Source organism: Natator depressus, chromosome 7 (assembly GCF_965152275.1).
Source record: "Natator depressus isolate rNatDep1 chromosome 7, rNatDep2.hap1, whole genome shotgun sequence".
In the NCBI taxonomy this organism is placed as follows: Eukaryota; Metazoa; Chordata; order Testudines; family Cheloniidae; genus Natator; species Natator depressus.
This window is the reverse complement of record NC_134240.1, coordinates 84,477,743-84,491,493: the sequence shown is the minus strand read 5'-3', so window position 1 is coordinate 84,491,493 and position 13,751 is coordinate 84,477,743. Positions and strand designations below refer to the sequence as shown.

The following is a 13,751-nucleotide window of genomic DNA, read 5'->3' as shown; positions in this document are numbered from 1 at the left end:
TGATAAATTGATACCTGTTAAGCACTCTGGGGATATTTATTGTATTGGTTAGATCAGATGATTAGCTGAACATTCCTTGCCCTCTAATTTTGCATAGAGGGCATGTGTGTACGAATGAGAACGGAGAGGGGGTGTTCAGCATTTGGAATGTTGCAATTTATTGTTTGAATGCAGGAAAAGAAAATTTCTGAATTATTTGAAGTGCTATGTATTAGAATTGTACATTTGCCTTAAATGGCAGGGTATTGGAAAGGAGCGGCTCTGTTTTGTTTTCCGGTTCTCTCACTCTATGCATGAGTAGGAGACATTTCTATGATTTATAGAAGTACTCTTTTCCACACCTAGAAAGAGGGCTGGTACTGTTCAGTTTTTTAAAAATTTTATTTTAAAAATAAAGTAGAATATTGCAATTGCAATTTCTGATTATTGAAGGCTAAAATCAGTTTTAAATTAGAATATGTTAGCTTTTTTTCTAATGCTATGTAAAAGTTGACAATTCTGCCATGGAACTAAAATATTACAATGCCTTTCTATTTGAATTAGCTGACATGGATAATCTTTAATGTTCTTTTATTCAGGGTCTATCATTTTGTAATCAGTAATATGCTGGCCACAATGGAGAGGCAGTTCTGGGCAGTGGGAACTCAACAGCTTCTTTGCTTCTCACTAAAGACAGGGATCAGTGGGTTTAATCAGTTCCTGGTGATAAAAAATCCCCCATGGCTATTTGAATATGTTTCACTTGTTAGGCAGCTGATAATATTCCAGATAAATATCCAAGCAATGTAATTGTCACTAAGTCACATAGAATTGTTTTTTTCCTGGTTGGATGACCTAACACTTAAAAACAAGAGTAAGGACTAACTCATTGGGATTTGGATTGCCCTGTGGTTCTGGGGACACTTCAGGGAAGAGGTAGCAGGAGATAAGCAGGCCTCGGGAATGTTGGGAAATTTTTCATACGTTTCTTCCCGTCTGTCCCACAAGAAAAAGCATAATATTTGGCTACATATATGGATTCCCAATCTAAGAATGCCAGCGTTTATTTCTGACTGAGAGGACACAAAACACTGGAAGCAAGAACTGTGGAAAATTTTTTGCAGCAGTCCCCTACAAAAAATTCTTGTAGAATTTAAAAATAGGATTTTATAAAATCGAATAGTGATATCCCTTTTGTAGGTTTTTAAAATGATCCTTTAGAAGGGTTATAATTAAGGATACGATTCTGTCACAGTGGTCCTGGATTCTCTGACATTCTGGGACCTCTTGACTTCTTCCGGGGCAGGGCTGGAGCTGCTGGCAGCTCCAAGACTGCCAGAGCAATGGTCCCAGGGCTGAAGCAGTTGATGGGGGTTGGTCAGCACCTCTGGGGCTTGAGCAGCAGCGGAGCTGGAGTCACAGCCGGCAGTCAGCCTTGAGCCTGTGGGAGCAGTGACCCCCGGGCTGCGGGAGCGGCTGGCCGGCAGTCAGCCCCGGGGCTGCCGGAGTAGCAATGGGACTGTAACAGCTGCCAGAGGTCAGCCACTGGCAGTGCTCTGTTTGTTAATCCCTCCCACCCCCCCAGGGTATTTTTACTAAAAGTCAGGGACAGGTCACAGGCTTCCGTGAATTTTTGTTTATTGGCCATGACCTATCTCTAACTTTTAGTAAAAATACCCATGACAGAATCTTAACTTTAGTTATAATCCTCTATTAAATTCAAGAGAATAGTTGAAAATGCTGAGAAAAGATACAATTTTTATTGAATTCAATAGGATTCTTTTTCTGAAGAGGGTTTTTGTTTTTGTTTTTTCCAGTTTTTTCCCCTCCCATTCACACAAAGTAATTGCACTTTTATGTATATGTGCGCTGCCCTGTGATGCCATTTTTGTATATCCAAGCAGGGGTAGTTGCTGCCCTCTGAGATAGGCCAGCAGTGATCTATGCATGGTGCCTTTCCAGAGGATGCCCGATAGAATCCATCCTTGGGTATACTTTCTCCTACAGCCTCCCTGGTCATGCTTCTGGAACACAGACCAGTTACCATGTATTTTCCTGACCATAGACTGCCACAAGCTGCAGGCACTGCTGCCAGTTCTCCTGTTTGGGACTGTGTGATGTCTTTCTTTTCTTCCAGTCTCTCGGAGATTTCAAGATGACTTGTGAATGATCCTGGCAGGAACCTTCACCCAGATTTATTCAAGACTTAGTTTCCACAAACATGCATGTGGACAAAACCTCATGTCACGCTGTGTGGAGTGGTTCACAACCAGGAGTTCCGGCTTCAGGGAAGACAGTTTGGAGCGTGTGCCCTGCTTTTTTAGAGTCAATATATTCTATAATTAGATTTCACCAATCCAGTAACAAATGTGACCTCCTGAAGCACTAAACAAGTGTTACCATGGAGTCACAGACAGTCCACTTAGGCACTCCAGTCTGTCTGGCTACTCAGGCAACGATAAATGGTCACTTACACCAAAAATCACAAAATATTCAGGTTGCTTCCAGTCCCAAGAGATCAGTCACTTACCCCAGATCAGCTTGTATCTTAGATCTCACACCAAAGACAATGCTGGTAACCAATCCTATAGTAAACTAACAAAGGAATAATTAACTAGGAAAAAGAAATGAGAGTTATTTACAGGTTAAAGCAGGCAACATATATGCACAAATGAGTTAGCCTTTGTTTCTAAAAGGTGACAGGGATATAATAATCAGTCCACTGAATGTCTTTTAGGGTTAACCCAAGTTGACCCTGGGGAATCTCTGTTTGTGTTTCGTAGCTCAAGCCCTTGAGAGAATCCAAACAGCAAAGAGAGAATTATTTTTTCTTGTGATCATCTTTATATGCTCTTCCCCTAGAGTTCAAATCGATGTGACAACGGCTCCTGCACGTAACTTCTTCATGGGTGGATGGGGCAATCAACAAAGTTTTTAGCCTTGATAGCCCTTCATGATGGATGAGGAACCAAATTTCTTGCCTAGATTCAGAAGTTCAGAGCAGGCATTTTTACAATTGTAAAGCAACTTACATATTACCTTATAGCATGGGACATCAACATTACAAATACAATCGATGTACGCACCAACTTACAAGCATTTTATAGAGTCTAAACACTAAATGCATCTTTACAAGACTAACTCCTATCTTAAATAATATTAACATATAGGTGAGTTGGTCTGGTTTCCAGCTCTGAATATATCGGTGCTTAGCTAACACCTACAGCCTTGGCAACAGTTGGCACCCGGTTTACCAGCATATCACCTCACTGGCAGGAGTGCTCATTGAAAATGAATACATATTGTGCAGTTTTAACACAGCTCTGTCTTGAACATATGCAGCTTATCCTGTTCAAACCAATGAATTTCCTTGCTTTAAGCTGTAGAATCCTGCTATTAAGGCCTGGCCCATATTTTTATTACTAGAGAAGAATCTTAACTGTTCTGTGCTTCTCTTCTTGAACTAATCCTTCCTGAAGACAACTTTCTACTAAATGTTCTCATGTTATGATAATCTATTTCATGCACTCTTGAGAAGTCTGATTCCTCATTAGTGTTTTGATCAGAGTTTAGCTTTGCAGTCATTTCTTTTGTAATTGCTTATTAAATTACATTCTTCACTCCAGTACTATATAGTACCTATTTCCCTTGCTTCCCCCCCCCCCCCCCCGACAGTAAATGCATCAAGTATACATTTCGGCCTTATTAGAAGTAGGCTTGGCAGAATTTGATTTTTATTTTGTTGTAGTTTTGACAGATAATATTGATTATTTTTAAGCTTTTTTCTATTTTCATTTAAATGTTCACAGTTGCAGGAAATTGTTGGACAGGGTAGACAATAATTTAGTGACAGCAGACATTGAGATTCAAAAAGTTAAAGCTTTATAACCATGAAAACACATTGTCAACACCACATGTCAAAATATATGAAGTATATGCCCTTAAATCAAACTCTACTCAGTTCTCCAGCAGCTTTTTTTTTTTTTTTTTTTTTTTTTTTTTACTTTGCCTATTTGTAAATTTTGATGATGGAAATATTTTTCGTCAGTTTATGTGAGTACAGTGAAATAAAAATCTAATCCTTCCAGAGATAATTGTCAGGTTTTTTGTTACTCCATTTTCAGACATAACATGCTGTCCCTTGGCTCCCAATTATATAAAGGTCTATAATCTGTTTCTTCCCTGATATCATTGAAACTGTTTAATCATCTAGATGCCATTGCTCATCCTCCAAGGGCTGTCTTATGAGGGTGAACTTTTATGTGGCCCTGATTTGTTCCTGGAGATAATGTCCTCGCTCAAACACCCTCACGCAAAAAAGACTGGAAGTTTGGCCAAGAAGCCAGCATGCTGAGTCATAGGGAAAAATCAGCATGCTGATTCTCAGGCTTTTTAAAAAATATAAAACTTTATTAATCATTGTTGGGGTGGGTGGGGAGAAAGGTAAGATGTTTTTTAATGTTTTTGAACCCAAAGATAGCAAAGAGAAAAAGTGTGCTATCGAGTTTAGATTTAAAACAGCTCTTTTTTGGTTGTGACATTCTTTGTGTTGAAGGATCTTGTATTTTGGAGACTGATTTTATAAAATATTTGAGGTTTATACTTTACATATTGTGCCTTTTTAACTTGCATTTTTTCACTTTGGGGCAAAGGGGTGGAGGTGGGGAGTAGCTATTCAAATATTAAGCTACAAATGAGTCATTTTTCTGGAAATTTCTAATAAAACATTCTAGTTCCTTACTAGAGTCACTTGTAGAGTTATTAAACTGCAAAACTGATATTGAAGCCTTGAGCGGCTTGTATACCACACTGAAAGTCATACAGAAAAATGGGATGCTTCAGGGCTGTCAAAGGAGTAGCAAGTAGTAAAGCTTTTCCCCTCTTAACTGGTGAAGTTACATAAATGTGAAACATCACAGAAAAGAAAACTACTTGAAGATCGTACTCTTTCCTACAGGTCTGAAAGGGACATTATTCAGACTGCTCAGTCAACAATTTGGCATATCAGGCATTTATTGCATTACAGGCATGTAACACTTTTCCTATGTAGTGTGTATTTGTTCCATGCGTGTGAATAGCCAACATATTGGAATTGACAAGAATTCCACATTCAAAAGCACTTGAGACAAGTTTGCAAGCTTCAGTAAATAATGCTTGCTTCACAACTATAGAAAAGACACCAGGTACAACACAGGAAAAGTGTTAAATGAATGGCCTGCTTAAATATAGCTTCTACCAGTTTGCGTTTAAATTAAAATAAAAAAGCCAAAGAACCTTTTTAAAAAGTAAAATCCCCCTCTTTCCGTTGGTTTTCACTCATTTCTGATTTAGCTTTTTATGTAGTGGTGTCTGGTAATGGAGGGTACTCAGTTACTTTTTTAACTGTCTACTACTGTATTATTTTAATTCCACCTCTTGTATAGTTGTTGATCATTTAAATTGAGTACATATTAGGTCTGTCGATTAATCGCAGTTAACTCACTATTAACTCAAAAATTAATTGCAGTTTGAATCGCATTGTTAAACAATAGACTACCAATTGAAATGTTTTAAATATTTTGATGTTTTTCTATATTTTCACACACATTGTTTTCAGTGTTGTAACTGAAATCAGTGTATATTATTTTTTATTACAAATATTTGCACTGTAAAAATGATAAACAAAAAATAGTATTTTTCAATTCATCTCATACAAGTACTGTAGTGCAATCTCTTTGTTGTGAAAGTGGAACTTGCAAATGTGGATTTTTTTTTGTTACATAACTGCACTCAGAAACAAAAGAATGTAAAACTTCAGAGCCAGAAGTCCACTCAGTCCTACTTCTTGTTCAGCCAATCGCTAAGACAAACAAGTTTGTTTACATTTACAGGCGATAATGCTGCCCTCTTATTTGCCATGTCACCAGAAACTGAGAACAGGCATTTGTATGGCACTTTGGTAGCCAGCCTTGCAAGGTATTTATGTGCCAGATATGCTAAACATTCTTATGTCCTTTCATGCTTCAGCCACCATTCCAGAGGATATGCTTCCATGCTGATGATGCTAGTTAAAAAAATGTGTTAATTAAATTTGTGACTGAACTCCTTGGGGAGAATTGTATGTCCTCAGCTTTGTTTTACCCACATTCTGCCATCTATGTCACGTTATAGCAGTCTCGGATGATGATCAAGCATATGTTGTTCATTTTATGAACACTTTCACTGAAGATCTGACAAAACGCAAAGAAGGTACCAATGTGAGATTTCTAAAGATAGCTTTGACCCAAGGTTTAAGAATCTGAAGTGTCTTCCAAAATCTGAGAGGGATGCTTTCAGAAGTCTTAAAAGAGCAACACTCCAGTGTGGAAACTACAGTACCCGAACCACCAAAAAAAGAAAATCAACCTTCTGCTGGTGGCATCTGACTCAGATAATGAAAATGAACATGCATTGGTACATATTGCTTTGGATCATTATCGAGCAGAAGCCATGCAGCATGGATGCATTTCCTCTGGAATGGTGGTTGAAACATGAAAGGAGATATGAATCTTTAGCGCATCTGACATGTAAATATCTTATGATGCTGGCTACAACAATGCCATGCGAATGCCTATTCTCACTTTCAGGTGACATTGTAAACAAGAAGAGGGCAGCATTATTTCCTGCAAATGTAAACAAACTTGTTTGTCTGAGTGACTGGCTGAACAAGAAGTAGGACTGCATGGACTTGTTGGCTCTAAAGTTTTACATTGTTTTATTTTTGAATGCAGGTTTTTTTGTACATAATTCTATATTTGTAAGTTCAACTTTCATGATAAAGAGATTGCACTACAGTTCTTGTATTAGGTGAATTGAAAAATACTATTTCTTTTATCATTTTTATAGTGCAACTATTTGTAATCAAAAATAATATCAAGTGAACACTGTACGCTTTGTATTCTGTGTTGTAATTGAAATCAATATATTTGAAAATGTAGGAAAAACATCCAAAAATATTTTAATAAATTTCAATTGGTATTCTATTATTGTTTAAAAGTGTGATTAATTTTTTTGAGTTAACTGCGATTAATCAACAGCCCTAATTAACAAAAATTTCAGTCATATTGGATTTAGGAACACTTACAATAAAGAAAATAGTGTAATCCAAATAAGTACAAAAATTGCACCAAGTCTCAGCCACAGAGCTTACAGGATTTAATTATGTCTGGAAACTGAAGTATGCACATTATTTGGTGGTCTGCCCACATTAGGGCTGAGGCTCATTAGTGGGATTTTATGGGATACTTTGCACTAAGGCCAATGTTGCAATATTTCACATTTGAAGACCTCTATCCCCAAAACTGTCAGTACATTATACTTTTACAGATGTAGCATCTCCATTTTACAGCTGGGCTATCTGAGGCAGAGATGGTTAAGTGACTTGCTTAAAGTCACAGTGAGCCAAAGGCAGAGTCTGTAATAGAATTGGTTGCCAGACTTCCAGTTCCATGCCGTATGTCTCAGACACATTTGCCACTCCACAAAATGTTAAAGCAGATCTGCAAAAACAAAAATAATTGTACCCATTTGCTTCTCTATGATGTATAGAGATGGCCTGAACACCTATTCCAAATTTATTTCTATTGGATTTTATATATTAGGAATATCAGATATTGACGTCTCTGTAATGTTGCTGGAGTACTGTTTAGAGAACTGGAGTGAGCTTTCTCAGTCCTCACTTAAAAGGAAAAGGGTTTAATTAACTCAAATTTTTAAAAGCATCTTTTCCCCCAGTGTAGACATATCCATAGGGAGTCCTACAGAGCTCTCAGCAAGAGGGGTGGAGGCTAAGATTAGGAGCCTTTCTAAAGATAGGAAAAACATTGAATGAATGAACTACAAAGAGCTTCTGGGAGTGAAGTAGAAAATTACATACATTTCTGATAGATGTACGTTACAAGAATTAAACAAAGCTACTTTTCGATACAATAATATATTTTTGATCAGCTGGCAGCAAATCTTCCTTTCTAATCTAATTTCTGCTGCTTTCTTAATTCAAATAAATATGGTTTACTGGTCAATATTTTTCATTTTAATTATGTTTCTTCCTATGTAGCTCCCCAGAGGAATTTTGAAATTGCCTTCAAGATGTTTGATTTGAATGGTGATGGTGAAGTGGACATGGAGGAGTTTGAACAGGTAAATTTCTGGGAGGTTGACTTCTTAAAGATATACAACCTAAGACTTAATTGTAATGCTTACTATACAACATAATTATGATGGTTTGCTACTAGTAGGTATTGGCACATAGGTGATAGTTCATAGATGCTCTTTCTATGCACCACAGCACACCCGTTTCACTCCAGCTTCCAGTAGGGAACCTTTAATTAAACCAGGAGAATTACGTGCATAATAATCTGCAAAGCCACCATCATTGTTCTCTGACTTGAGTCTTGAGAAGGTCTCATGGACAACCCTAGCTCCACAAACAAAAGAAATGAATTGCTGTGCTAGTGTAACTGCTGTTAGGGATTCTGACCTTGCCTGCTCATATTTTTATTACAAAGCTATTGTTTTGTCATAATATTGAATAACTATGCTTAATGTGTCTGAAACATAAGACTTTATGCATTTGCTTAGAGCTACTTTAGTAATTTTGCTTGACTACTTTGAATTTACTTTCCTATGTTAATTTTCCCCAATCAAAGTAACATCCCATCCCCAATCATATTTGATTTACACAGTTTGACTTTTCAGGTGATATCATCATCCATTGGAGGTAGGCTGAGACAAAACAGATCTGATTTCTGCTATGTGTAGGTACACATGTTCGCTCTCTTTCAGATTAGGGATGTGTTGTTTTTTTCTTGGACCACAATTTGTGTGGAAAACAGGCTTAAGAGCTCTGAAACTCAAAAAACATCCTTAATTGCCAAATGATAGAAAACCTCCAGAGTTGTAAGACTGATGAAAAAGAAAGGTGAATGCATTCACAAAGAGAAGGAGGTAATTAGCTAGTTGAATGATGAGGCACAGTATAAAACAAGGGAATAGATTCAGAGGAAGAAGGAAAAAAGGTTACTCTACGTTTGTCTCCATTATCCATTTGTACCAACATGATGCATCAGTTATTATTTATTATATATTGGGTTGTATTTCAAATGTTTCATTTTCCTCCAGAACAAGAGGGCACAACCAAATATTCAAAAATATAATTAGATACACAGAGTGCAAACTAGTGATGTGGCCAGTGTTCTGAACATTGACTCTCTTAAACAAATATCAACCATATCCTATTTCAACAGTATGTTTATGTTCTCATCATAGTGTCTGAGTGCCTGTCTGCATCTCTTATCGAAAAACTAGGCAAAGATCTAATGTTCATCCAAGTCCTCTCCCCTCAAACTCCACATGTTTTAAACAAGAGGCATAACATTTTAAGCTCTTATGGACGTTGCAGACATTCTGGCATTTTCTGCTGAATTCCTGGATGAATAATATGTCTTCTCCACGGGAAGTAAAGTGCCTTTGATCCTTTTCCTGCCTAGGTATATTAAGAAAAGCAAACAAAATCAGTAAGAGTAATATCTTACACTCTCTACGCAAAAGAATAAATGGACACAAATCTGACATCAGGAATCATAACATTCAAAAACCGGTAGGAGAACACTTCAACCTCTCTGGCCACTCAGTAAAAGATTTAAGGGTGGCAATTTCGCAAAAGAAAAGCTTCAAAAACAGACTCCAAGGAGAAACTGCTGAGCTTGAATTAATATGCAAACTAGATACCATTAACTTGGGTTTGAATAGAGACTGGGAGTGACTGGGTCATTACACATATTGAATCTATTTCCCCATGTTAAGTATCCTCACACCTCCTTGTCAACTGTCTGAATGGACCATCCTGATTATCACTGCAAAAGTTTTTTTCTCCTGCTGATAATAGCTCATCTTAATTAATTAGCCTCTTTCTCCACCTTTTCATGTTCTCTATATGTATGTGTATATATATCTTCTTACTATATGTTCCATTCTATGCATCCGATGAAGTGGGCTGTAGCCCACGAAAGCTTATGCTCAAAATAAATTTGTTAGTCTCTAAGGTGCCACAAGTACTCCTGTTCATCTTACACTTCCTAATAGTTTAACTTCCAAAGCAATGTTATATAAAGCAAAGTAACAATTGAAGGTTATCTTTCAGTTTCACTTTCTAAGATTACCTTGCTTCTTCTTTTTAGTATTTGGTTCCAAAACACATTAATCTACTGTTCTGTAAAATACTGCATATAACAAATAGTCCTTCACTGTGACAATTAGGAGTCATGTCATTTTTTTCTGTACAATATTTAAACCAACCCTGAACTATGGAGGGGCATAATAAAAATTAGTTTAGCAAGCACCTCTAAAGGAGATATAGAAAAGCATTGTATGAGCAGTCTGTAATTTTTACCATACTTTTATAACTCTACACATTATAGCTCTACACACCACCGGTCAGTATTTCATAACAATAAAAAGCAGAAACTACCAGTTGTGTGTGGAAACACAGGATTTAGTGTCAGACTAAGTGACTGTACCTTTGAGTCTCTTTAATGGAGAACAATTGGAAAATATGTATGCTCATGAAATGGTACTCCAATGAGAATGTCCATGGATATCTGAGAACACATAGGTATCTCTGAATAATCTAGTCACAAATTTTTACCATATATTGATTAATTTTAGAGAGACTGTTACAAGATATGATGATATGTATTATTCATTGAAAACTAGGGCCAGAACAGGCGAGTTTTTGTTTTAATTTACTCTCTTTTCTCAGAGTAAGGAAATCTTTGGGATCCATTCTGCCCCATATCACTTATGGATATAGTATCACTGCTATTGTTTACTTCAAAGGAAGAGCTGTGTAACATGCTTTACTTCCTCCATCTTGTTCATTTGTTACAGTTATGCACATAATAGTGTGTGTATAATTCCCAAATAGTATGGATTGAGGTAATTGCTTGTAAAATTAAACTACAAGACTATTGCATCAATCCATCTCTTCCGGAGTGGAAATCTGAATTCAGAATTATTACCCAAGTTATGGCCCCATTCATCACTTGCAATAGGTGATGGGGGGGCTGAGCCCTATCAAGCAAGGTTAATAATTCCAATTAGTCACGCTCTGCACCTGGGGGATGATTAATTACCTCCTGGCCAAAGAAGGTGGAACTAGTTCTTATAAGTGGACTGAGGGAGCTCAGTTAGGGAGACAGGTGTCTCTGGTGTAGAGAACCCTGAGATAGGGTTTAACAGACAGGAAACACAGGAGGAAGAACGCTACTGGAGCTGGTTAGGTTCCTTCAGGGGAATCCCTAAGGTAGGGCCAACAAGAGAAGGGCAGAAGGGGGATTAATTTAACGATTTGTTTGGACTTTGATTTGGATTTGTTTGTGCTACCTCGGAAGGGCTTTAGACTTTCATGTGACTTGGCTGGAGGTGAGCTGGGAGAAGAAAAAGGCTGGGAAAGGCCTTTGCAGGGCAGGGAAGGCTAGAAGCCAGAAGAAGGCTCCTGAGACTAGTTCTTGTGCAGTGCTGTGACTAGAGACAAGGGGGTACCAACATTGTGAGAACATACTATTACGCTACTTGAATGGTGACAGGTTTCATAGTGGTAGCCATGTTAGTCTGTATCTGCAAAAATAAGGAGGAGTCCTCGTTATTTTTGCTATTACCCTATTGTATCCCTAAATACCACTGGCCTGGTTTTCAGAAGTGTTGAGCTCCCTCATTTTCCATCAGCCCATACGTATCAGAAACATTCTATTTCCTATCATTCATATAGTTCCTGAATATACCACTTCATAGTCATTTGACCATATTTAACCATTCCAAAAAGCTTCTCACACTACGTTTAGTAATCAAAGTAAGTTTAAGAATTTTTACATCCAGCTCAAATCAGTCATTGTTGAATGTTGATAAATGAATTTACGGTACCTTAAGGAAAAAAAGAAAATAGGTAATGGATTACCAAAAAAAAGGCTGAAGCTAAGACAGTATTTAACAGAAATCAAGACTTTTTTTTATTTTGGGGTTTTTATGTAAAATAAGTGTTCTGAGGATCAAAATTTATAAAGTACTTTGAAGATGAAAGTGCTAAATTCTTTTAAGTAATCCCAGTCCACATGATATGCAAAGGGAGGTTTCAGGTGCATTAAGAGGACATATACAAGCTGTTAAGGATATGAATATCTATTTATGCTAAGCTGTTTACATGCTTCCATGTATATACAAAGGAATAAAGGTTGTATACATCACCAGTATAGTTTGATGAAGACTATAATCTCCCCAAAACGTAAATCCACAGCTTTCCAGACAGCAGTTGAAAGGAGTTGTATGTGGAAAGTGGGAAGAGGGTCAAGAATATCTAAATGGCTGCAGCTATTTAAGAACAAGAACGCTGACTCTAGTGAATATCCAAAGAACATTCCTAGATTCAGCTCGTTTCAGATATCAGTATAAATGATTGGATATACTTTGCAAATAAACCCCCAAAAAACAAACTGTGGTTCCTTTGGTAGGGATATGTGTATTTTTCAAGAATTTATGCAAATACACCCTGGAATATCATATGCCCTTTTGGGTATTTCAGACCAATGAGGTGTTGTCACCCTTGCTCTGCATCTTTGGGTGCCTCATGATGCTTTACTGCTGTAGCCCCCAACTGGGCTGCTCACAAACAGCCTACCAGCATGTAGGTCGCACCCTGAATGTTTGTGTATAGCCATAGCCCTGGTTCAGCAACTCTGATTCCAGCAGTCTGTCAGCAAACACCAGCCACACTCTGTCTTACAGCACCCTTGGTTACCACTTGCAGGGTGATCCCAGCACATACCCAATCCTGGATTTTCTCCCAAAATGAGTGTTCTGCACTGTCCAGCCTCTCCTGGCCTCTTCTCAAAGGATCAGTATTTAACAGTTTGCCACCCTAAATAGAGTTACCCATACAGTTCACAACACTGGTTTAGTTTTCATTAAAGAATAAAACAAGTTTATTTAACTACGAGGAGACAGGATTCAAGGAATACAAACATAACCCATTAAAGGCAAAAATGGTTACAAGAGAAATTAAGATAAAATACTTCCTAGTACTAAAACTTAACAAACTAGACTTGGTTCAAGGTGGAAATATTTATACTTCCATACACATAAACCATGCATGTACTTTTGGACTGTGTGATTTATTTTAGATGGAGACAGACAAAAGTACCATGATCCTTACTGGGGACTGCAAACACTGCTATCATATAAATTGGGATGGCCAAACTGTGGCTCAAGAGCCACATGCGAGTCTTTTACCATTAAATTGTGGCTCGCAGAGCCCCCCATGTCCTCCCATTTTCCACCTATCAGTCTTTGGCGGGAGAAGGGGGACTTCAGAACCTCTGCCTTGCAGCAGGGTGGTGCAATAGGGGCTTCTGCCCAGCGAGGAGGGGAGGTCTCGGGGCTTCTGCCCAGCGGGGATGAGGGGCCTTGGAGCTTCAGTCTTGCGGGGAACACCTGCCAGGGCTCAGGGCTTCAGCACGAGCAGGGCTGAAGCCCCAACCCCTGGCTCCCAGCAGATGTGCCCCAGCTCTGGAACTTTTGAAGATTGTCATATGTGGCTCAGAGGGCCAGTAAGTTTGATCAACCCGGATATAAATTATTATCTCCATGAATTCGCTATTTCCTGTGTAACAGTCTGCCATGAGCTGAACACTAGCCTCTGCAGGAAAAAGTCCTTAGAGATTCAGAGGCAGTGTGTTCCAAACCAATCATAAATTACATAGCTT

General features: G+C 38.0%; 1 protein-coding gene across 6 annotated transcripts in view; it reads left to right on the top strand.

The window, feature by feature from the left end:
- MICU1 (mitochondrial calcium uptake 1) overlaps positions 1-13,751 on the top strand; it is a 214,043-nt gene that overhangs the window by 106,092 nt on the left and 94,200 nt on the right. For 5 of the 6 annotated variants that reach the window (XM_074958976.1, XM_074958975.1, XM_074958974.1 and 2 more), the window contains exon 7: positions 8,054-8,136. The exons of the other annotated variant lie outside the window; for it this stretch is intronic. In XM_074958976.1, coding sequence (XP_074815077.1) covers positions 8,054-8,136 — 83 coding nt within the window. The remainder of the gene's footprint in view (positions 1-8,053; positions 8,137-13,751) is intronic. 6 annotated transcript variants of the gene reach the window in all.